The sequence below is a fragment of the Pavona decussata genome, unplaced genomic scaffold, assembly GCF_977016875.1.
Source record: "Pavona decussata unplaced genomic scaffold, jaPavDecu1.1 SCAFFOLD_21, whole genome shotgun sequence".
Taxonomy (NCBI): Eukaryota; Metazoa; Cnidaria; class Anthozoa; order Scleractinia; family Agariciidae; genus Pavona; species Pavona decussata.
This window is the reverse complement of record NW_028145444.1, coordinates 4,935,006-4,961,071: the sequence shown is the minus strand read 5'-3', so window position 1 is coordinate 4,961,071 and position 26,066 is coordinate 4,935,006. Positions and strand designations below refer to the sequence as shown.

Genomic DNA, 26,066 nt, shown 5'->3' with positions numbered 1-26,066 from the left:
TGACCTGATTTTTTTATTTTTCACTGCTGCTCATAGATCGCTTTAATCGGACATTACCCTCATGAACACGAAAACATCCAAGCATGATAACCAATATATCCATCGACTTGGCGTCAGGTCTGTGGCCAGTATTAAGGCAAACGAAACAATTATCTTGGTAGACATTTCATACCTGAAGATATTTCCTGATATTTCAGTCATTGAATGCCATTTTTGAACACACACCTAAATATGCAATTTCGCGCAGTATACGAGTATCTTGATTTACGTCTTTATCATTTTTTTTTTCATTGATTTTACTGCATCGGTAAAAGTTCTGGTCTGGCTACGAGCCTGGGCGCATTACATTATAAGATTACCTTCAAGATTTCCGTTTACCCTAATTATAAAATGCCATTTTTCGCCGTGGGATATTCTATTTTTTGTGTGAGTCTTGTAATCAACCTTTAGTTGTTTTGCTGGTCGACGCAAAAATTCAATTGCTGATAAAGATTTAGCTTTATCTCATGAGCTATTGTATTTTGTTCGCCTTCCCTATTTTTATAATTTCCTTGAGGAAGTGCACAGTACCTCCCCATTTCCATGATCTGCTGCACACTGACCCTTTATTCCACGTCTATTTCTTATTATTTTTGATATTCAGTGTTTTTCTTAGAAGAATTCAGAATTTCATGTCAGGTGCCTCATTCCCTTGACACTTTTGCTGTTTTTAAACTTGTCAGTTTGAAATGCAAATCAGTTCTCACAACTGCCAACATTAGTATCATTTTGAGACTTCCTTGTCAAGGCAAATAAAGAACTGTAACCTAATTTTTAGTACGTTTTTATACATTACGGATCACTCACTTCAGCACCAACTTTATATCTGATGGTCACCGACGCTATGTCTATAACTACATCGAAAGAAAACGGACGGGCTTTTGTGTTTCTCAAACCACTGAATTTCTCTTGCTTCCACACGTTACCAACCATTGTCATTCAGTCAAAGGAGTAAACCGAAAGAATGTTACCGAGTTGTAATTTCCGTGTAGAACACTGAAATTATCAAAACTGGAAATCTAATTTTTGGATGATTTATAACCGCAGAGAATTGATTTAAGTAGTGAATTTTGAATTTTAATTGACTTGGAGTAATCGGAATCTTGCGTGATCTATTACCAAAAAATCTGTCCGATTCTATCAAAAACGAAAGATCTAGTCCTTCTCGATCTCGCAGAAGTAATAGTAATTTAACCAGCAATAGATAACAGAAAGGGCAATATGCTTTTAACCGTAAAATACCAACAAATTAAAGACATATCGGAAACTGAGAACTTAATGACAGGTTGCTTCTCAATTCGTGTGCCGACATTCAGGCAAACTATAAACTTAGAATGGAACGCATTTCAGGTCTCACTGAATTGGATTCTGGTCGGAATTTTATGCGATCTTTCACAAGTGGACAAAAAAACTACAAGATCTTACTGAGAGACTCTTAGTTGATGAATTCATTAATTAAACCCGTTAACAGGATGAAATTGATATTTTTGTCGCTGTCCGTAATTAATCACTTAAAACCCACTTCAGGATATCACCCCAAAACTATGAATTCAAAAATTAGATACGCTCCACTGTCAGGATCAACATCTCGACCACACAAGATAAACAAAGCTTTGTAGCTTATCTTTAGTGTCTCCGTCTTATTTCCAGGTCTTACGAACTATGGACGAAAAATTTTTAATTGGGACAATGTTGGCACAATGCCTTAAGACCCTTCCCTGAAGTATACAGAAAAAGAACACTGTCCAGAGAGACTGCGGTAATGGCTCCACTATCAATTCCACCCGCCATAGATAAACGTTTATCTTTTCACAAATAAAATCCCTTTTATTACTCCATCGGAGCCTCGCCCAACACTACGATAACCTTCAAAGAACCAGTGGTAATAAATGGTGCGATGATTTAGGGGCAGAAAAGAACGAGGTTTGTTTGAGGGTTAATTTACAGCTTATGTATAAATTTAAAACTATACATGCACACATAAGCAGGTCTGTTAAATTGGCATGTGGCCATGATCTGCGTCGCGTACAGAAAACCATCTTTTATTGTGGATTCAGTGGATCTTCTTCTTACGAAAAACTTATAACGTGACATTTACTTATTATGGACAGATCAGTTCAGTGGCTCATAGAAAGACCATTTGAACGGTTTCTTCTCCACCTGGCCCCAGTTGTTCAAAGGCCGGATAACTTTATCCAGTGGATAAGTCACTATCCGACAGTTTCAATCTGTGCAAAGATTTCAGTATTTCCTCCTGTACAAGCGAATACGAACACTCTAACCACAGCTTAGGGAGTGTACGAAAACCCTGGACAACATTAAACGTGAAGTATTTTTTAGACCCTGAAAAGCGCCTTATCCGCCGGATAAAGTTATCCGGCCTTTGAACAACTGGGGCCTGGATACGAACTTCTTCCAGCTTCATCCAATACAGCCGACTTTCAACCTTTTTTCTCCGAATTAAAATAATTGAATATTACATCAGTCCAGGCTTCACAGCGTTTCTGATTAAACAATCCACGTCAAATAATGTTTTGAAGGCGCACGATAAACGTGTCATCATAACCTGAACCTGGAGTCATCTAATTAAGGTACGACGCACAATGATTTAGACCAGTGTGCCATGAGACTCATTAAAAACGAAGATTCCAGTTCTTGAAAGTGAAAGTCTTAAACACAAAGCAACAAATTTTAACGTTCTTATAATAGTTCTGTTATTATGTAAATCTTGAAATACCTAGTTTGCGTGCCATTATGCCAAGGGACCTCTCTCAATCTTTCATCAGTCCAAAGTATGCATTTTCTTAAACGATCCGTTGGGCTGAATTAAAGCAAACAGCTCAAAACGACATTACTGATCCGGAATAGTATTCAATTCAAACAATCAGCCAATTTAACAATTCATCTAAATGTAGCAAAAGCTAAAACTACCTTTTCTCGACTGTGTTATCCAGTACTGTTTAATAGCTTTTACTTTATTGCTCGCATTTTAGATTTCGTGCAGACCAAAGACCATATTGAGATGCACTCAGTACACAAGGTTAAAAACCATCAAGTGCCAGCGATTCCGTGTTTGATAAACCCTTGATTAGCTTTGATTGCTTTCCAAGCTTCAGCAGTGCAGTTCCGGTGAAGTAACTCCAGTTCATCTTATCAGTCTCTTTCAGACATATCAATCTTCACATTTCCACCTCTAGACCTATCCGTTGTTACGTCAACAGCAGTGAACGTGAGCAAGCTCTTGTGTTTTGTTGCTTTCCTGACCTTTCTAAATTATGTCAGGAAATGAAAAAATATTTGCAGGGGAAATGTTTTGAAGCAGTTGAGAACTTCTGTTGCTTCAAAATAAGGAATACGAACATTTTTGCCCTCGTAGAGTCTGGATTCTTTTGAGACTCTTTGCTGGAATAACTTCTATCTGTGAGAATACCTCAACAGAAAGCAGTTATTACGTATGAAAGAATTAACAAGCCTGCCACAGTAATAGATCTACATACAATGGGAGTCTCGATTTAACGAACCTCTATATAACGAAGTCCTCAGTATGACGAACGATATTCTCCAGCCCGGCCTCGAACCCTCCGCCGATATAACGAGCCAATTTCCCTAGTCCCTTGGCACTTAAATCGAGGTTCCACTATAACATGTTTATACTTGACTCCTAAAATTTCTAAAGGCAACCCTCGGGATGTTTATCTGAAGGTACCTTCCCAAAACCAAGAATTTCCTAATGCGTAGCTTTAAAAAGTGGTTTTCCACACGACAACTACAAAACTCAGTTGAGAAATATACATCTTAAAATATTTCTTGTGAGACTGATATCGTGTAAGAAGTAACGTCATTTTGCTGAGCGTGCGACCAAAGCAAGAGAGTGGAAAGTAATAGGGAAAAAGAGGAGGGTAGGGGTGGGGTGGGAGGAAGAATGAAGACAAGAAGGCATTGTTACCTGTTTCTAGTGTCACTCTATTTTGCTAGTACTCACTCTTTTACTTTGCTCAAAGTGTTTTATTATGCAACAATTAATGATATTGGTTATTACACATTAGTGCAGATTATACACAGACAACTATAGTACATAGAAACGAGTATTAGTTATCTATGGGTATAGATGGATAGCATGGAGATGGATTGTACCACCACTAACTGGCCATTATTTTCAATGTGGATTTGAAAAACAAAGCATAACTGACTATGGTTTGTTCTTCCTGAGGAAAATCACGTAGTGCTTTCTTCTTGATGCGCCAGGAACAGTGTCATGTTTGAGCAAAGGTGATTGTCAGACCCGGGTGTCAGACATGATGCAGTTTTGACCAAACCACAGCGAAAGCTCCGCTGACATTGCCCATTCACGTATCCAGAGTCCTCAGGCTCTTTGGCTAGCGGTTGGTCGTCAGGAGAGACTCTGGGGTACTGGAATTTTATTTGCATTGCCAATGCAAATAATATTCCAGGACCCCAGAGTCTCTCCTGGCAACCAACCGCTAGCCAAAGAGGTTGAGCATGAGGACTCCGGGTACGAGATTGGACATTGCCCCATCAAATTGTACGCGTGTTCTATACCAAAGGTATGGCATCATCTTAACGCATCACGTTTGTGTGTTCATGTCTTTCCTCACTCACGGGCGAGTCTGCTTTCTACTTTATTGTTGCTGGATGCAATCGATACCCGACAGCATTTTACTGTCGATTGTCAGATAATGCGTCTTAGGACATTTTTTGTTTTATGATCATCAAACTGTAGCTCCTATGCGTGTGTCCACTTTTTTTACCGACCCGTTGACCTCGGCTTAGGTAATTTTAATGTAGAAACAGTTCAGTGTGTTTCTCATCAGAAACTTTAATTGCTACTTTTACAGATGTTCCATCAAAGTTGCATGTAGGCCACACACCCGGTTCATACTTAAAACAAAACAGTTGTTTTGGAAAACAACAAGCAGTGGGTCTGAGTGACTGTCTGAGTGGTTTGCGTTAGTGATCCGTTTAACAAAATTAGAAAAGTTGCTGGCAAGCACCCAGAATGTCCTTTTTCACCACGGATCATAGAGTATACTCAATGTTTGACTGTCATGAAAACATATCTCGGAGTGAATGTATATTTTCCCTACCCAGCCTTATTTCATGATTTTGTTACCAATCTTTAAAATTAAAGAACAGAACATTTCCTAATATGCAAACGCAATTTTTTTTCCAAACTGGTTGAGGACTTTCACCTTTTCAGTCAATACATAAATCATACATGCAGATAATCACTGAATTCTCAAGTTACGTCAACTTTGCTTTGATCCTTTGAAAATCAAACTTGTTATCATGTGCGTCAGCTCTTGACAAAGTTTTGTCTAAGTATTCCCTAATTGGAACCTTGAGTTTCAACTAAAAGCTATTTGGATGTACTATCCGCTGATGCTGTTTGGTTGCTCTATATATTGAAAATTGAAGCTTAGATTTTTTTTCTTGTGTAGTTAAGCACTGAAAGGTTTTATTTTGGAATATAGACTGATCAACCACTTAACTTGAGCGTCATGATAACCATGGCACAAAGAGGGCGTCTGAACCTTTGAAACTACGTTTTTTACACCAAAATCACTTGGGGGGCTAGTTAATTCGGTCGGCTTTGACCTTGCCCAGTTTTAGCTACCGTGTAGCATGAAAATTTTGCGGGTTTTAATTTTTGCGGATTTTGCGGATTGACCTCGGTCCGCAAAAATTAGTTCCCGCAAAAAAAAAAAAAAACCCGCAAAATAAAACGCCGCAAAAATTAACTCCTTTCCCCAGTTCTTAACTCCCTCCCTTAAAAATTCCGCTCTACTGGGCGAAATACATTGGACTTAAACAAGAACATTAAGACGATTCTCCATTGGAAAAAGCAACCACGGAGCTTAGAAACATTCGGTAGTCTGTATCTACTCTGTATAATTAAACCGTATTAATGAAACAGTGTTTTGTTGTGCATGGTAGGGGAAGGCTTTTTGTTTTGTTTTGTTGTTGTTCAGTCTCTTTGCGCAGTAAGGTTTTCATCGAGTGTAATATGTAAGTAGAATGAACTGTGACTCAACATGCCACACCGTACAATAAAAGTTGAAAATATTAAGGTTTCTTCCGCTTAAATGTTCTGCTGCTTAAACAGAAAATCGCAAAAATTAGTTGCCAGCAGAAATTTCAGTCATCTTCAACGGCAAAAACTTGTTCCTGCAAACCACAAAAAATCGCCAATCCGCAAAATAAGACTCCCGAAAAATTTTCGTGCTACACGGTATCCACATTCCTTTAGGACTTATCTGAGACTTCCAACTTCTAGAGGAAAACTGTAATAGTACTGCTTTAAAAATACTTCATTCGAACATGATGGTCACACTTTCGCCAGAGTCATCCGCAGATTTGACATTTGGTTCGGATCATGATCAACAGCTGGTCTCACTCTATGATTTTATCCATTGGTCCAATTAGCGTTAATGGTAATGACTTTATTATAGTTCACATACATGTCTCTTACAATAAACCCTATAGAGCTGAGTGCCAAGGCAAACATGGCCGCTGCTACTTGTCCTCCAACACAACGGAAGCTATGAGACCGCACCGTTACCTTACAGAACACCGGGAACTATGTCATATAAACTTGGCTTTTACCGCAAGTGGGATGAGGTTTATTTAATCTCCACCACCAGTCTAATATGTAAGAGGGTCAGGGGCAGGGTCAATGGTTTGACGTCTCGTCTGATGTGGGACAAGGTGTCGGTCTTACTTTGTACAATATAGTAAACACACCACAGCACAGCAGCTGCTCAATAGCTTTCCTTTGAATGGTCTCAGTCACTCAAATTTCATCTATAGAATCAAAGGCAGAGCCTTTTTGAATGCTGCGACATAATCAGTAAACACACTACAGAAAGGTTCTGCTCAGTAGCTTTCATTTGAACAAGGATGAATGGTTTAAGGACCCTTAAGTTAGAACCACCTTCAACGTTTGAGTCTTAGGGGATTAAAAGTGAGTGATTGATGGATTCAGTATTTTCCTAAAATAGCAAGACTCTGTGTAGTGTAAGCCCGAGTGGGGGCGGGGGAGGTATTCCTCTATATAAACTACATAGGTACATCTGGCCCTAAAGAACATGCGTTTTTTAGCCTTTTCAGTGGTCCGAAATAGTTTGGTCTGAAAGTCTGAAAAGGGGATTAGATTTCACAGAAATGGCTATAGATTCTAAAAATATACTTCCCTTACCGTGAAATCAACCTTGCTCGTTTTTTAGATTATTTGTTTTACAATTTTTTTGCTGATTAGATCCTTCACTACAGGATCCGGTACTTTTATTTTGTCGCCCGAGTTTGTCGCGGTGGCCCTTGCAAACACAGTTAATTACTGGTTTTTACTGAATAGATTCTAAAGACCAGGTCTGAAAATGAGCTAGTATGAATTTTAGAGGCGGGTCTGTAAAAGGATAACAGAAATTCAGTACATATTTATGGTCTGAAATATATTCAGGGTTTCTAGTGGAGAACCGAGCGACGCACACCCGCACCAAAAATTCCAAGGAGTACCCCCCGAGAGTGTAAGTATCTGATTAATTGCATTAAAATGACTATGGCTAATGTGTTTTTAAAAACTGATATCTTCATTGGACAAGCTGTGTAGGTTTAGTTTCACGAGATTCATCTTGTCTGGTATCCAAAGTGGACCACCAGGTCAAATCGTAATCGTAATAAAGGTTACGGTTAATCATGAATTCCAGTAAGCAAGGTGCAGAACGGAAAATCGTATGCCTGTCGAGTTGCAGATTGTTCAGTAACACTAGCTGCACAGAGAAACTAAACGGAAGGCGAGAAACTAGAGCTGATATAGACAATTAAAGCTGTTAGAAAATATACATTTGTGTTGGCTGCAAAAATTGTCTTCGAATTTTCGAAATACAAAGTCATGATTGCGTTGGCCGTGAAGATGATTTTAAAAAAGCATCAGAAAATTATGTTAGGGGGAATGCTCCAGAGAAGGCTGACGGCAAAGTCACTAAGGTAGTAATTAAGCTGTTGACAATATTTAAAATATGTCTGAGCTAATTAATTATCTGATTAATTAAATGATTCTATTAGAGAAGCCCCTAATTAATTATTCTGGTTGTATGAAGTGCCAGTCTCACACCTCCTAAAGTTTCTCTCTTACAAAACCCTGAAGAGGCTATAATTTTGTTGTTAATAAACATCAAACTGTTTGTATTCTATAATTTGATGACACAATTTTTTACAAAATTCCCATAATTGGCTGGATTTAGCCCTGACCTTCTGCGAAAACGTCGGTCTCCCCAAGATTCACTCAAAAATAAGGTTTACTAATTATCTGTAAAGGACCCTATCAACAAGGAACTTAATTTTCCTGGTTAGCTGAATCACGGTCAGCAGCATGTCTTAGTTTAGTTCTCATCAAATGTCAGTTAGAGAAAAAGAACAGGTACGATTCTTTGTTGTCTTAGAAACTCGGTGAGCTAAAATGCGGTTAAACTCTAGGTATTGTCTAACATAGTCAATTACTTACTTTTACAAAATTCCCAAAATTGCTTATGTTCAACAACAACAACAACAACAATTTATTATGACAAAAGACAAATTACAATATTACATACCCACAATTAGCAAGGGCTATTCGAGGTGGGTAGCATTTACAGTTGTTTGCACGCTCAAAACGAACAGAAAATTAACAGCACAAAAATAGAAATGATTCATTAAACAAAGAGAAAGGCGTGGGCTTACTGCAAAAAGGCCGCCATTACCAATCCACCGCGGACGGAAAACGATGGCGGCTGTACATTTTTACCACAATATCTTGGGAAGCTAAAACAGCCAATACGCTTATAGAAAGCTATGCGGCTTTTTGGTTAAATTAGTCTCTGTACTAACATCATCTTGTATGCTAGGTTTGAAGTTTTAGAACTTGTTAAGTCCCGTACGCTAAGAATTATGCCGCTAAATGTACCAGTCGCCATCTTTTTCGTTACGGTGGATTTGCTACAAACAAATGAATTGAAAAAAGAAATAAAATCAAAATGAAAAGATTTTGCATTCAGTAGCTCTTGATGAACGTAACGCTCCACTTAGTATTGGCGACATCATCAATAAATATTTACACTGGAAATTTTAAAATCGAAGAGTAACCATGCAGTCTAAGGACGCACAGTGTACTTTGGTCAATTAATTTGTCCTCATAAATTATCGAAAAACAAACAAATTAAAGACAAATGAATTAAATGACAATTCCCTTTTGTTTAACGCCCGACCTAAGTTTACTAATGGGTTGCTATTGTTAACATTGGATATTAGAAATGTTGGCCTTTGAAGACAGGAACCTGGACAAATCGGATAGAAACTTTCAGAGCAACGAACAAGGGTAAAGAACCAATACCAACGGCGATTAACTTTATTTTTATTGAACCAACGTTACAAAGAGGCAAACAAATGACACTAAAGGCATGCGGAAAGTACCTCAAAGGATGACAGAGGTCAGTTCTTCCGGTTTTAAAACACTGGGCGTGTTTGTACAACATGAACCAGCGTTTTTCAAGTGCCAAAGTTCTGCGGACGAAGTCGGGGAAAGTTGTAAGGGCTTTATTATAACAGAATTAGTAGTAAATAAGGGCGGTTTAGGGCGTAACCAATCAGGACACAGAGATGATACCACGTGACGATAATAAATCGATAATAAATCTAAATAAGGAAACGAGAATGACAAATAGCACACTTTCTCGACACTTTAATTCTCAGGAAACACTGGGACTGTTCCCCGGGGACTATTCTCGTCCCCAGTCCAAAAATATCGCGAATTCCGATATTTGCAAACATTGCTCATGACTCGTTTCTAGAACACCACCAAGAAAAAGAAAAGAAGGCTAAGACACAGGTTAAGACTGGAACCGGAAAACGACGGCCACGTTGACTTTTTCAGTTGGTGTCCACTTCCATCTTGGCCATCTGTAGCTCTTGCCGTAGCCTAAAGCATTTATGAATAGTTTCCGTGCACTAAAAGTTTTAAAGAAAATTTTCATGTTTGTCATGCTAGTGTTACTAACTGAGTACTTGTCAGCGGTTTTTCATACCGCATTAGGAAGTCACGTGCTTTTAGCTGGAATCCAGAACTCAAGCCGCATGAAAGACTTCATGCTGTTCAAAAAATGACATAAATTGTTGCTATTACGATTCCCAAACTTCTTAAGACATCGAAGATATTTCGACTAATGAAAAATCTTGTTTATCTAAACAGATGTCTCAACAAACGTATATCAGACGGCACTTTGGACTTACATAGTCAGGGCCATGTCTGTCTTCGAGAAATGAGTAAATAACCTACTTAACGCCTGGTCAATAATAAGGAAAAGTCTATTTATGATCGCTTTCTCAGGTCACGCACTGAGATATTGGAACTGCATGTAGATGCCTACTAGACTTTTGAGGCTATCGTTTTCCAAACTGATATTATTTCACCGCAAGTATGCTGTAGGATATATTTAAAAGTGACGCATTTGCTTCATCGGTGTTCATGTTGTCATCAAAGAGTTCTAACATGAAAATTCGAATGTTCTCCGGTTCTCTTTACCGCAGAAGAAACTCTAACCGGATCTGAAGCGTGTAAGGCGATATACAACTGACGTAAATTCATCACAAGCGGAGCGGATTTGTCACGCGCACAAACTCAGACTGACAGTTGGAATAGTTTAATGCAAATAGTCTGTTTGATTTGCACAAAAACAAATCCAGACGATGCGATACTCGTGTCACATTGTAACACAAGAAAGCCGATTTTCGATTGAAAGGTTATAAGTACCCGGTCAGTTTACTGTATCTTTTTACATGTCCCAAGGGGATTAGACGTTCGCGAGCATAAACTAAAGCGATCGGCGCTTAAATAATTTTTCGCTGTAAACAATACTTTTACGCAATCACGAAGAACGAACGCACTGGAGCGGACTGTTATTATTAATTTAAACCATGTCATGTCATCGACATCTCACGATTACTATCGTGAAATTCGATTATAGTAACACGGTGTACTGAGGGGACAACCAACACGCGAAGGAACAGAACTTGCGTGAAAGTCTACACGGCGGAAATTAAGGGCAGCGAGCACCCTATTAGAAGTTCCGTTGTTTTGTCTGCGGAAGCGGACGGAATCTATCTGAAGGAAGGCAAACGTTTTTGGTTTGAGTGGCGAGTTTGCATATCATAGAACTGTCAATTACCTTGTTTTCAGCGCGTGATCCAGGTAAACTTCGTCGCCGGCTTCAAACGGCTCAAGAAGACAAGACTGAATATCGCCTTCGAAAATCGTGCCTCGTCGACACGCAACATGGAGTCGACTAGGGTTTTGTTTAGCTATCGATAACGAAGGAACCCTCTTGAGTTGAAACACGCAACATGCCGAGAGCAACAAGATTAAGCTTCGTTTACTGACTATACATTTACCAAACTAGATATCTTTGGGTCATGATTAGGCGTTTATATAGCTCTATGCGATCGCGATCCAACGGCTTAGGAGCCGACCGGGACTACCAAAGAGTGGACTTCAACATTCATACGCCAACCTATTCAGTGAAGTACCTGGGCTTCGAAAAACTCTGGAGCCCGGGTTCTTCGGAAATTTGCGACACTGTTAAAGCCATTTTTACGTCGAAGAAACCCGGTGTGAAATCTTTGGACCATTACTCGTTGAAACTGACCAAACAGGAGCTGTCGTTGCGGGACAGAGACAGCACCGAAGACGAAGAGAAGGTGTTTCTGTTACGACGTATTAGGTTCAGCGGAGTGTTTAAAGCGAATCAAAGAATCTTCTTCTTCACATATCAGCCGGGAACGAAAGCTGAATCAGTGGAGTGCAATGTTGTCTTGTGCAAGAGCAACAGTGAAGCCAAGAGCCTGGCCAAGGTGATATCAAAAGCATTTGGAGACGCCCGCAGTGAGTTTCACCATCAAGAGGTTGCTAACCGAAGGCTTCATGCCGAAGGATTGAATGAAACCAGTATATCGCATCTTCATGTTGATGTGATATCGAACGTGGAGGCCAATAGGATGTATTACAACATGAGTGCTTTTAAGAATTCTCGAAGCAATTCAGCTGCCAGTGCGATAAGCTCGGATTTTCGCTCGAAAAGTCGGATTCCCGACAGACTTAAACAAAGCAATCAGTCATGCCATTTGGGAGCGAGCTCAGAATGGGAGCGAACAGAGAGCTCGCTAGATACTAGACAGAGCGACTTGGAAAGAACTTCGACTAGCGGTGACACCTTTGGTTGTACTTGCGAGAAAGAATGCCTTCTAAAAGACAGTGAATCACCGTCAAAGCCACCGGCTGAAGTTGACGAAGAAGCGGTATGCGAAAATTTGAGCGGTGTTAATGTTGCTAGTAGCAAGACACTAGACATGGAAGCCACTGAAACCATAAGCATTTCGACTGTGGGAGAAGTAGAAAGAGAGGATGAAAATGCATGTACTGATGGCTGCAATTGCGAAGCGAATTGCGACTGGTCTACGGTGTCGGTCCTCCACGAAACCGAGATTTAAGTTTTATTGTTCCCGGGTTTGTTTGGTTGCTCGGATAACTTTTTAACGTGACAAAATGGCGCTACATGGTGGTTAGCTTTGAATATTCCTAGTTGACGGAAGGCGTCAAGTGGTAATTTTTACGAGATAAGCATTTTACATATACACACAGAGATAAACCATCGATTGTGTTGTATGGTCACGTACAGTTGCGCGAAAGTTCTGGATGACGAAGTTGGTGAACGAAGCTCGGATTAAAAGCACCAGTGGGTGACTTAATAGCGGCAATTGCGAAATGAATAGCCTAGAAGAAAGTAAACCGCGTATTACTGTATTATTCTATAAAGTTCGTCTCTTAACGCTGCGAACAATAGAGGACAAAACAGATTACACATATGCAAACATTCGCTTGGTAATCTGTCATGGCTGAGCGAATATTCCTCTAAATGCCAGAGATGTTAGCGCCGTTTCTCGCTCAGTGTATAAAGCGACTCAAGAGCTTCTGGTTATTACACCCGATAGGCCGGGGCAATTTCTAATTTCCCAGAGAGCAGGTTCTTAGAACTGACGTAATTAGTGAATTTCTCTCAAGGGCTGTTGTGTGCCGAAACCATTGAATTGTTTTCAATCGGTCGGTTCTTCTGTGCTCCAAATCATTGATTCGAGAGCTATTGTCAATAGATGCAAATATGATTGTAATGCGGCTATCACACTAGCGTAGGAGGGTGTTCAGGAAAGGTTCGTCGTCAACCTCATGTCCGGAGAATGTGACATTTTTCCTTTTCCGCCCTTCAGTCGGGGAAACGAGACATCTATGTTCAGTTTTCTGTTGTTTAACGTTTCACACTCTCAAGCAAATAACAATGTTTACCTCGCGACTTCTTTGTATTGTTATTGTATAATTTCACTATTCATTCTTAAAACTGCCCCAAGCTCAGGATCGATTTCATTTTAATGGTCAACACGTCGAATCCACGTTTGTCTCTGGGGCTGAGAGGCGAACACTTCCTTCCTGGCGGTATCATTGAGGATAGCTAATACATTGACGACAAATTACTTTAATGGAGATGCTTTAGAAAAATCGATAGACATTTGGGAATCAGTTAGGCTCTGGCATTGGAAGATATTGGACATAGACCGTGTTGTTAATGTCTTCCGTTGCTCCGGGCTTGAGTTGTTCCAAATGCAGCTGTTGATCACTGACTCACTTCCAGGAGGATGAAATGGAAATCTGACAAATCTCAAAAAATTTACACTTGAAATTGAAAACTTGAATGGTCACACGTTGTCAAAAGTTAATACTCTCACACAACATAATTTACAGTAGCAGAGGTAAATGAGATTCACCTTTTAGATGGGCATCTTAAGCATATTTTAATATGTTTTACAAAGTGATTCTAGCTACAGCAGTTGAGTCTGTTTTTGACCACTGAAAGGAATGCTACTCTCGGCACCTTTCCATGTTCTGTTTATTGTGTTTTATGGGGTGATTTGTCTACTGAGTCTAGGCATTAACTTCAAACGTGTGACCATTCTGAAAACCGTAGGCCAGTACTTTCGTTTGATCTCGCCAATTCATTTTAATATACACCAGTCAACGTCATTCTAACTTTTCAGTCGGTGATGGCCATTCAGATGAAACCTGCTGAGCAGCACTTTCCTATGATGATGTTTATTATGCTGTATCTGTAAAAGACAATTCTAACTATTGATTCTGAAGACGAAATTCTGGAGTGTGACCACTGATACAAATGAAATATGCGTAGCACTTAAAGCAGTTCTCTCATCTGATGATGAGCACGGTCAAATTAAGGATTTATTTTATCTTGTTTTGACCTTGGAAACTGTTGGGTTAAGAGTTTACAAAGGCATGAGAGGAGAACATACTTAGCTCTTCCTGTTTTCGGATTATGGCTCGAGTGTTCATCTATTTTAATTTAGTAAATTCCATTTTGAGTGACCTGTGTATCCGGATGTGCCAAATACCTTGCATTCACGGCGTTCACAACTGAGTGAAACTGTTCAGATTCATGAAAACCACGCATTCTGTTTCTAATCTTTCTCCCATCTAGAGAATTATTGCATCTAAATATGGTTCTACATGCAGCTTCTAGAGCTAGAGGCCGTGGATGAATTCCTAACGAAAAAAATATGGCGATTGAAAGCAATTATACCGAACGTTCCAGGGGTCATTTTTCATTTGTGCTTTTATAGATGGTTGAACGGTTCTCTGTTTTTGCGAGTTTTCGGCATTGTTCTTAACCCTTTTTGAAACCCTCAAGCAGAACGCTTGCCAATTTTTACATTTTTACTAAGATTTCGGCGGATCTCGGGTGAAAAAGGGGTCGAAGATAAGGAAATCCTCCGATTTGAAAATTGCAGTGTTTCGTGATGTATTTAATAATGCAGAAGAGAAAAAGTTTTAATTGAAAGCAATTATGTTTTCGCCCGCATTGTTCAGGATTTTACCTGTCATACAGGGCAAAAGAAAAAATTAAGAGGAAATAAATCCTTACGCAAATGCGTTAATAACATTTTGATGCCAGTGGAAACGCACGAGTTCATTAGCGGCGAATTTCCTTTCATGAGGCAGATTATCTTGTATTAAAATTGATTGTAAAAATAACTTCCAGTTTTATTTTAAAAAATGTTTTTTGTAAACTGTCAAATAAATATTATTTATCATGTCATATCCTTTTCATATGTAAAAGAAATATCAAGCTTCCTTTACTTTTTGAGGTTTGGAAAGGCCCAACTTCAAATTAATTAATATAAAGAAAATGTAAAATAATTATCATTTTGAAAGAGCTCCAAGAGTCTTATTAGAATATTCAATGCTCTTGACCCCCACTTTTTCTTTTCGATTTTGATGAGCTTAAAAACATTTTTCTTACAGTCAAAGTTAATTACAATGCTCTCTTTTCCTAGACGCAGCAAGCACAGAATACAAAATTGCTTTGACTACAAATTTTGACATTTTTATTTAAATTTGTAATATCCGGTGCAGCAAATATACTACTCTGCGATATGATAATTGTTCGACAATTATCGTTTGTTTACATTTGCCTGAGATTATGACAGATCCGGTTCTGTTCAGCAGCTGTAGTTACTTATAAAAGCTATTATCTAAATTCAAAATTTCAGTTTATGTAAATTTCCTGCCAAATCAGTCAGTTCTAGTTTCCTATAGCATTTTCTCGATTTTCTTCGTAATTATTGTGTATTGTGTATATCCAGACACAAAAGTGAAATTGCATTATAACAGCATTCGTGGGAAGACAACCTCTCTCCAGGGTGGTTTGGGAAAGTACAGCGAAAAATAACATTAAAAATCCAGTCCGCGGCAAGAGTTTCATGAAACTAAGTGGGTCTAAATGATATGTAACAGTAGCATAATTTTAGTAAGCATTGTATGCTTTTAGACTGAAATATGAAATGGTTGAATAACAAAGTACTAATTGATTCTTTCCCAGTAACCAATTTCAAGGCCGCAAAGACATATTGCTTTTCTTTATAATAAACATGTATGTTTGAAAAGCTTATCAGAACTTGTGACAAATACTGTGCAACAGCTTCACTAGCTATAATCTTTCAAGGCTGGAATGTTGGAACTACAGTTTACAGCTTTCTGAAAGCATATTTAATTAAACATACAATTAAAGGGACATGTCCCCACCATCTTTTGTCAATAGCATTGTCTATATTTTTACGGCTGAACATGCTAAAAAAGAAAATGGGAACTCCGAACCATCAATATTTATCATGGGCCAAAAAGCGCCCAATGTTTCCATTATCTTTCCAAAACAATACCAGTGATAAAGTATTTTTTTCACTATCATTAATAAGATAGGTCAAGGCAAGATCGTAAAAAAGGCTTAAAATAACTTAAAGCAACATTATTATGAATATCCCACATGATTCTGGCAGAGAACTATCTTGCACAGCTGTATGCTGCTCAAAAGCATTCATTTGAATGGTCACCTTGCTGTGTTTTTTAATGCCCTGGTTGAATACTGGAGCAACGACCTGCGTTCAAATTTTTCCTGAATTCTGGCAGCTGCTAGGTAACTGAGTTTAAATAAGACCTGTGTAACACTGAAATAAAGTACAGCATGTAATATGCGTGCACTACTCAAGTGTGACCATTCAAATGATCAGTCAAAAAAGATTCAATTTGAAAGGACGAGTCTAGTTAGAGAAGACCTGCCAACCTCGCCAGGCAGCACATTGCACAAACTGCAGAGAGTTCATAGAATTACTGTGCACTTTATCAAACTTTAATTTTGCTGGGCGGTGAATCTCTCTGACAGCACGTTTCAAACTGCAAGTGGTACCACAACTGGCCCTACGTGCCTAGCAAACTAATTTCGGTCTAATTAGATTAAAAAGGTCTCTTTTAAAGCTATTGTTATCATGCACAATTATTGTTATTGTTGTGGTGCTGTGTCAACTCAAATGGTTCAAAGATTTTCGATACCTCACTGTGGCAGTTGTTTAGTATCTTATGCTGAATAAGGTGTTTTTCACTTTTAAGTCAGTGGATGAAAACATGAAGTCAGGGGCACCCAACGGATCGTTTCGGTAAATTATCTGTTCGGAAGGCCCTTTATCAACTACAATTTTCCTAAGGGAATTTTCACCTCGAACGTTCGTGATATGAGAAATTTAAGGCCTAATGTTTTCAGATTGATAAAAATGTCGTTTCGGATACCGAAGAAAGGTCAGCTAAGATTTTCGGAGAGGAAATAAGGCCTAAGGTTTTCGGGAAATGGACAAAAATGCCCTGGTAATTTCGAAAAGACTCAAGTTCCCCTAGAATGACCGAACAGATAAAAATATTATGGCGCGGCCTGAAATGAACCTACACTGAGCTTTTAAGGCACTCCAGATAGCCTAAAATAGCGTTTCAAAGGATCTGAGAGAAAGGATCTGTCGTTGGGTGCCCCTGATGAAGTGTGTGGGGCTAAATGAAGGCCGCTGTTCACGACTAACTACTTCCATGTGGTGCTGTTTACAGTGTTGTACAACGTGCTCCAAGTTTGAGTCTGTGGATGAAATCCAGGGTTAAATGGGATCATTCAAATCACTGTTTTACTAATACACTTTTTCCCTACGGTATCTAGCAAACAGAACTTTTGTCTTTGTTTGATGGTTTGATCGTGTGTATGAAAGGACCTTAAGTGTAATAACTCAAATGATTCAAGGCTTTTTTGAATACCTCACTGTAACATTTTTTTATTATTTTTTTTGCTGTACAAAAGTATTCTTAACTTTTCAGTCTGTTAATGAAAACTTAAAGTGTTTGCGGTTAAATGAAGCTGTTGACGAGTACTTTTATGTGGTGCTGTTTAAGTTTATGTTGTAGAACGTACTCCAACTTTTAGTCTTTAGATTAAATCCAAGGTTAAATGGATGGATCATTCAAATCTCGACTGTTCTTACTAATGTGCTTTTTTCCCACAGTATTTAGCAAACAATTTTTCTATTTGTTTGATGGTTTGTTTTGTTTTGGCGTTTCTGAAGTACGTGATCTTCTGCTCATGAAAGGAGCCACAAAGTGAAATAAGAGGCCTTAAGGTGTTATTGTAACGTCTTTCATCTGAGATTATTCTTTTGTTATTTGTACGTTTTTGGTTACCGTTTGTTATGGTTACCAGTGAATGGATACGTGACCAACAATAATCCAATATAACAGTTATTAAAATAGATGACTGTATAATCAATCTATCAAGCACTGACACCTTAATTAAATCTTTTGAAAGTTTCAAAAACTAATCTAAACTAAAGCAATAAAGCGAAAATCTAAACCATGAACACGTGCCAGTAGTTTTCTTGAACCAGAAGTGCGTAACCTGAGAGTTAACGTAAGTGTGGAGAAAACAAAGTGGTTGAACAGAAGGCCTACAGGCTCAAGTGTGTTAATAAAGATTTCTCCTAGATCACTACTGTGGGAATCTGCCTAGGAGGAGTAGAAAGGGGGAAGGGGAGCGCTGGGGACGGTCCACTCTGCGAAGTGCGAAGCATGAAGCTCCAGGCGCAAATGCGCGGAGATGGGCCACTGCAGTGGAATGTGGTTGACGAAAGCCTTAATGTCATTCGGTAGCTGTTGTCCGAGGGCGGTCTCTTCGATTCTGTTGCTTCCTTGCTCCACAGTATCTTTCTCCCACCCAGTATGCTTGGGATAACTTAACCTAACCGGCGTGATTACAAGGCTGGCCACCAAGGCAAAAAGGAAACTTTAATCAATGAAGGAAACAAGTTGGGCCAGCTACGGTACGTAAATTCTCTTTGAGAGGCGAACGGCCAAAACGTCGAGCAGAGAGCAATTTTTATTTTTATCTGTAACCCCCAGTTTAATTGACGGTATTCGACGTCACTGAAATGTAAACACGAACGCAGCTTTTAAGTTGCTCTTAAAAGAATATAAAAATATACACCTACCATGAAACAGACATTTGTAAATTAAGTTAAAAAATCGACGCCAATAGCGGGAATCTTGACCAAGGCACAGGTGAAATACTTGAGCTTACCATGAAACAAGGAAAGATTGAAGGTAAATCCGGATATGGTCTTTGGTGGTGTACAAAAAAAGAAAAAGCAAAACCTTAAAGAGTCTTTAGCTCAAAGTACGTTTGGAAAAAGTTAACTCAAAAGTAGTTTGGAGTTATCTTAACTCCTAACTCCAGATTGGCTAAGAAATGGCCGGCCCCAGCTGTAATCCTCAAATGCATTTCAGTGGGCAGCCGGTCACTTCGCTCCATATCAGATCGCTCCACTTTTAAGGTTTAGTAAACCTGTTACTTTAATTTGTTAGCACAAAGCACATTGAGCGTTTTTCCTACATGAGAAATAACTACTGAAGCAGAACGACGTTCGAGGGTTTTTTAATAGACTTCTTTGCTTTAGCTTTGAATAATGCCAAATAACCTAACACCACCGTTGCTGGGAGTTAACGTCTGAACTACACTAACTAAGGAGTTATTTCAACTCTTTGGAATTTGCTTTAACTCGTGTAAAATTCATCCAGGTCGATTTGAACCCCTGGGACAGCCCATTACCGTCAGGAGGGCTGAAATATACGCCGTACTCTAGACCTGTGTGCTCAGTAAGACAGCTCCCACTAGTGACAGCCGGTCGAGAGCGCAGGATCAGCGGCTCGCCTATATAAGACAACGTGAGATCCTGATCGGGATTACTGGGGTCACTAGCTAGGAGAAAACCCTTGCTAACAGTGATTGTGTAGGTAAGAGACATTTGTTTGCCCTTGGTTGGATCTAAAGACGTGCCTTGGAATTTGCCTAAGAAAGGTTTAGGATTGATCGGAAATTCTTTCTCTTCTAATTGGAGCTGGAATAACGTTTCGTTTACGACAGGAAGGAAAGCAGAATATGCCAGATACGCCGCGTCCACAGCTGGTAGGAAGGACGTTCCGGGGCTCACGCTCATCAGGATGTTCATTCCGAGCTCCAGTTCAGGGACCACGGAAGTAAATGCTGTGTTGCCACCAGCTTTTCCGACCACCAGGAAGCCGTTCATGAACCGCATCTCCCACGGTGCACCCCAGAGATATTCTCCTCCTCTGGTGATGTAGTCAGGCTGCAGGATTTGGCGAATTGTCTGCTCCTGGAAGATGAATGAGTCGAGTTGGATCTCAAACCTCAGAATCTTAAGGGGTCTTTCCGTTTGTCGGACTGTTCAGACGAACCGGTCAGCTTACAAACGGAATGCGAAATTTTGAAGGACTGGTTCTACAATTTTCGTTAACATCGAAAATTGGCATGCGCCATTTTGCAGGAATTTGCAGAACCAGACCTTCAATTGGTGCATTTCGTTCGCGAAAGGACCTGTCTGGCCGGTTAGTTATGCGGACAAATGGAAAGCCTTCTTAAAAGACCAAGTTTGTCCCCTAAACAAAGTGATTCTTTCGAATTCCTTATAATTGAACTTGAGAAATCCATTTACGTTTGGGAAATTCATGATTTTGTTTTGTGTTTACGTTTGGCTACACTGTGTATACAGGTAAAGCTACTTATTGTTGTTGTTTATCAGTGTCTAAACATCAAAAGAAACTTTGTTTAGGTATGCTTCGCTTCGTAGTTATCGAGAGAACAAACCAACTTCTTCCGTTGTCCATTTATCTGTTGTATGTATTTTGAACTTAAGGCAGACTTTAAGCATGAGTGAAATTTGGACACACAGCGAATATTCCCGAGTGCAGAATTGAACTTGCGTCTGGGAAGGGCCCCGAGTACTAGCCTTGAAACAAGTGTCTGTACCTGGTTTCATTTCAAGGCAATTGTATAGCATATTTGACATAATTCTAGTTTTTTCATCCAGTTCATCTAGTTTTTTATTGATGGTTTAACGCTATGTGTTTGTTTTGGTTTTGAGTAGTATAAAGGTTTGTAAGTGGTTCAAGAAACTCGCAGCTAGCTCTCACAAATCAAACTTAACCTCCATGCTTAACTAGCATGGCAACCGTTACATGACCCACACTTCCTTACCCGCGCTCGGCATGCATGCATGTTTGTACTTCCACTTCCGCTTGGTTTAAAGCTGTGATTGCGTTTATGTTGATTGGCCAGATACCATTATGCCTTTGGTATTGGTTTTACGAAAACATGAAGAATTCCTATAGTCAACTGTTGGTTTATGCAACGCATTTCAACTTTGGCGTCTGTGGATGAAACCCTGAAGTGTGATCATTCAAATGAAAGCTACTAAGCAGTACTTTCCCGTGGTACCGTTTATTATGCTTATTATGGTTTTAACTTTTGACTCTGTGGATGAAATCCTATTTGGTGTTGTTTTTTTCCTCAATGTTCTAAAGAGTAATTTTTTATTAGTACCGATACCTTGAAGAGGTTTTGCTTTCCCGGTTGTGTGAACATTTTACCCAGTTTGGTGAGGTCTGCCACAGTGGAGTACATATCACCAGCTGGTACAAACCAACCAAGATCCATTTGAAACATAGGGATGGGCGCCATGTTGGACGAGTTGGGAGTTCTGAAACCTGTGTTTAACATGCCCAGTGGCTGTAAAATATTCGTAGTTGTCCAGGCTTCAAAAGTGGTGTTAAGCAGTCTGAAAACGTTTTAATAAGGTTTAAGAAAAACTTTGTTAGCCGCCTAATACTGAGCACTTGATGGGAATTGGCACACAACAAGAGAGGATAATCCTCTCTTGTACATAACTGATATAGGGACAAAGACAACAACAGAGAGGGATGATGATGGGAAACCGGTTTACTAACAGACAGATTACAACAGCGACCGACAGTTCATTGAAAAAATAGAAAAAAAAAAGACAAAACAAAACAAACAACTACAACAACAAAGCAAAACAATAAAAAAGTCAGTTCGTCAATCAGTCAGTCAGTCAGTTAGTCACCCGATCGGTCTGAGGGTCGGTCTGGCGCAGTCGTTTTTAGGGGGAATCATATTACCCTCCTCTCCACAGCCTGCCAACCAGTCAGTCAGTCAGTCAGTCAGTCAGTCAGTCAGTCAGTCAGTCAGTCAGTCAGTCAGTCACCCGATCGGTCGGAGGGTCGGTCTGTCGCAGTCGTTTTTAGGGGGAATCATATTACCCTCCTCTCCACAGCTTGCCAACCAGTCAGTCAGTCAGTCAGTCGATAGGTAAGTCAGTCAGTCAGTGAGAACGACAGAACCTGACAAAGGGCAAGTCTGACAGGAAGACGACAGAAGGGCACCAAAAGAAATAAAAAAAAAGAAAAAAAAAATGGCAAGGATTCGAGTTGTCAACAGAAACGAAATCAACATATATAGTCCAGGGGTACAATTAAAACTACAGGTGCCCTTGTGTGTGACTGAGTGGGGAAAGGATATAAAAAGGGGTCCATCGCCGCCCTGTTTGAGGTTGATTAACGTTTAATAGAGTTGTTCCGTCCACACTAACGCGTTTTCAAAAGTTTTAACCAAACGACCGGAAACGGTACAGGTGTCAGCATTTTCAAAAGTCTCGGTTTTCACCTGGTACACTTTAGTGACGTCTAAAAAAACGATGATTTTCAACTTTGCAAGCGTTTTCTGAGTTCTCCGTTTTTCATTAGAACGAGCAGCGTGTTCGATGTCAGTACCATGTTTTGTATGAAACAAGAGCAGGCATTAGTGAGTTGGGTAAGAAATCAAGGAAAACTTGAGACAAGTACCTCTCGGTCAGCAGTCGTCCCAGTAGAACGTAGGCCAGGTTACTGTAGGCGGGGTAGGTCCCAGGCTCAACAACCAGACTCTTATCTCGTAACAATGCAAGCTGCTCGGATGTGTCAGTGTTTGTACATATGATCCCACACGGTGCTTCACGGGGCAGACCAGACAGCTGTAGAATAACACACAGAAATAGAAAAAAATTGTTTAAGAAATTCTGTATTGGTGTTTGTCTGAGAATTGTTTGAAATCGATTCAGTTCAAATAGGTGATCGCTGAAGGCGGATGATTGCTTATGGGAGTGGTCTGTCAGAGAGATTCCACTCTATAGACAGGTAAAATAATATTTCATAATCACTGATGTAGTAAGCTGTATTTAGTTTGCAAAGAAGCTTCCGACAGCTACTGGCTAAACAAGTAAAGTGATTATTATTATTATTATTATTATTATTATTATTATTATTATTATTATTATTATTATTATTATTATTATTATTATTATTATAAACAACACTGAGGAGTACAACTTCTGACGTGTGTGTGGTCAACTCGCTGTGCGGACTCAGACCATTCTCTTTGTGGTACCGGAAAGGAAACAGACTAGAGTTTCGGTAAAATAGTGTAGGGTGAGATGTCTAACGTTTGAGCAAAGGCCCTTTGTCCCGTTTCTCTCAAATTTAGGCGCTAGTGATTATTGAGCAGAAGGGGGAGAGGGGGGTGGGGGAGGTGGTCAATAAGTTGAGAAATCTTTGGCCCATAAGTTGTGGCCCTCCCCTGTTAAAAATCGCTTGATCGGCAGCATTCAGCGCTAAGCAATGACAGCAAGAAATACGTCGCAAGAAAACCAAAGATAAAGTGCTGATTGCGTCACACCAGATAAACAGGGTTTACACCGCGTCCGAATGTTCAACCTCTTATGGTCCCGGCCTTTCACATACCATTTCGGTACTCCTTTCACAAACAGAAAACAAAAATTGTGCCCCTCTCTTATACCTCAAAGATACACCACAACACAGAAAGAATGTTCCCTATATCACTGGTATAGCAGGACCCGATTCACAATAATTTCTGGGCGAATTTTACCCTGCGTGAAGACGTCCCCTGTTCCTGTTCCTTTTAAGGCGGGAAGCAAACGCAATTGGAGACGTCTGCAGACTGGGAGAATTTCTGCCCAGTTTTTGCTACTCTTTCTTGGATTTAATAGGTGGGATGCCCTTCCGATTCACCGTCTAGTTTTGAGACTACAATTAAAATTTCTCTACCCTTTCGCATACCATGAGGGTGAAAAATGCACCCCTTCCGGGCGGAATTCTCCCCGTATAGCCATATATGCGGAGGTCCCCTCACCCCTCCGTGACAGCAAAACCACAATTACAAACCAGTCAGAGGCTTGCTTAGGATCTGTGGCAAAGATCTTTATCAGCAGAAAATCGTGAACAAATGCAAATGATGCTTACGGCGGAGAAATAACTGAGGCAGGAAGAGCAATATAACTAAAAGAAAAAAAAAATATTTTGTTTTTATAACACAAACCTTCCTCGGTATACATGTATACACGTACATTAAGAGTACCTATCGTAACAATATGAAAGTATACAACAATGTAGGGACCGCGGAGGGCGAGGGGCTGGGGGGGCTTTAGCCTCTACTCCAATTTTTGGATGGTTAAAAAAAAAATATTTTTTTTAGACAACCATATCCATCACTTATAGAAACAACTTACCTTACATATTATTTAGTATATTTGAGTAGATACAATTACAAATTTACGTCAGTGTTGACAGTTTTTGATGCAATTCTACCCATTTCAGAAGACTTGAGTTGAAATTTTGCGGGGGAGCATGCCCCCTAACCACTAGTTGTCTCACGCTAACGCGTTCGCTTTAGCTCCCCCTCTCCAAACCCCGCTCCGAGGGCTCTGCAATGAAGCATGAAACTACAAGTTAAGCCTTTAAAATGGGGAATGTCTCGGCTGTAAAAGAAGAGACTACGAATGCGTGACCTTCTCAGCGACGTGAAACAAATCAATCAAATGAATACCTGATTTGCAAGCTGGCGAAGCGTAACGTTGTCCTTGCTAAATGGATTCTTGATGGTAAACTCTGGGACATACTTATTCAAAGGATCATCCACAGACGAAATGACACTCTGTTCGTACAGCTTAAACAACAGCAGCACGGGGAATATCTTCGCTATACTACCAATACGATAAATCGTATCGCTGTCCGGTGCGTCTGACTTCTGTGCAGCATTTTTCGACCCGTAATGCTCCGACCAAACGACCATGCCTTTGTAAAACACGTTCGCTGAGATTGCAGGTGTGTTTGTAGTCGGTTGGACCAGCGATTTAAGGTGGCTGTCTAGCTTTCCTAAAGCCTTTGTGATGTCGCTTGGTAATGGGTCCGGTAGGTTTAGCAGTGGTGGCTGTTTGGGGCATGGCGTTTCCTTGAGTTCGCTTTCATCTTTCCTCGGGTTGACTCCCGTTGCATATTTGGTTTCTTTCTCCGGCTGCTCGGTGGCTTTCCATATAAACAGGCCGGTCATGATAAGAAAGCAAATGAAAAATATTACAGCTGCAGCTTGCCAGACTCTGAAGAAGCGTGGATATTGCGTGTCACCCATGTTTGACGAACTTTTTCACGCCTTTATTTGCTAGCCTGCGCCGAAGATGGATTATAACCCCGGGGTTATAGTACAGCTTTGTCAATTGCATTACTTAATTTTGACAGTGGCACTAGACCGTGAAATTGATGGTTACTCAAGGCGTTCATGAGCTCAAGTACAGGGTGTTTGAGTACACCCTCAGTAAAGGTTACTACCACTCTAGAAGGCTCTTGGAAATGCGTAGATCTTGGTTCGGCAAGGGAAAAATGGTCCCAAATAAACAGTTCGTCCCGCCTTGCGTGATCAACACGGCACGGATCGCGTTACATGTACCACTTGTCATATTCACGGCCTCGTGGTTCCGTACGTTTATTTAGTACAATGAGCAGTTTATGGAGATAAGCTATTCACTGAACATGAAGAAACAGATAGTACAGATAGTACCTTATATCTTGCTTTTAAGCGCTGTCAATGGCTACTAGGAAATTTCTGGCTTCAGTTAAACTGTAACGTCTGTAACGGACTAATAGTCGAAAGCTCTCCCTCAGGCTGCTACTCTTTTAAGTGTAAGCACTCAGTCGCGTGTGCAAGGTGTTTTAATCTTAAAGAACAGAAATACTAGTCTCCCTCGCAGCCGTTTTTTGGGCTGTCACGCAACGCTCCCCCCAAAAGAAGCTTCTTTTGGGGGGAGCGTTGCGTGACAGCCCAAAAAACGGCTGCGAGGGAGACTACAGAAATACAAGTGAT

General features: G+C 40.0%; 2 protein-coding genes across 2 annotated transcripts; one reads left to right on the top strand and one right to left on the bottom strand.

The window, feature by feature from the left end:
* Positions 1-10,524: 10,524 nt before the first annotated feature.
* LOC146486373 (uncharacterized) lies at positions 10,525-15,242 on the top strand. Its single transcript, XM_085100585.1, has one exon. The coding sequence runs from the start codon at positions 11,500-11,502 to the stop codon at positions 12,571-12,573; it is 1,074 nt and encodes a 357-aa protein (XP_084956711.1). The 5' UTR covers positions 10,525-11,499; the 3' UTR covers positions 12,574-15,242.
* A 3,530-nt stretch (positions 15,243-18,772) lies between these two features.
* LOC146486372 (beta-lactamase-like protein 1) lies at positions 18,773-25,942 on the bottom strand. The gene is made up of 4 exons (XM_085100523.1): positions 24,756-25,942; positions 22,721-22,887; positions 21,408-21,636; positions 18,773-20,175 (listed from the first exon to the last, which is right to left on the bottom strand). The coding sequence occupies exons 1-4, from the start codon at positions 25,335-25,337 to the stop codon at positions 19,531-19,533; spliced, it is 1,623 nt and encodes a 540-aa protein (XP_084956649.1). The 5' UTR covers positions 25,338-25,942; the 3' UTR covers positions 18,773-19,530.
* Positions 25,943-26,066: the final 124 nt, after the last annotated feature.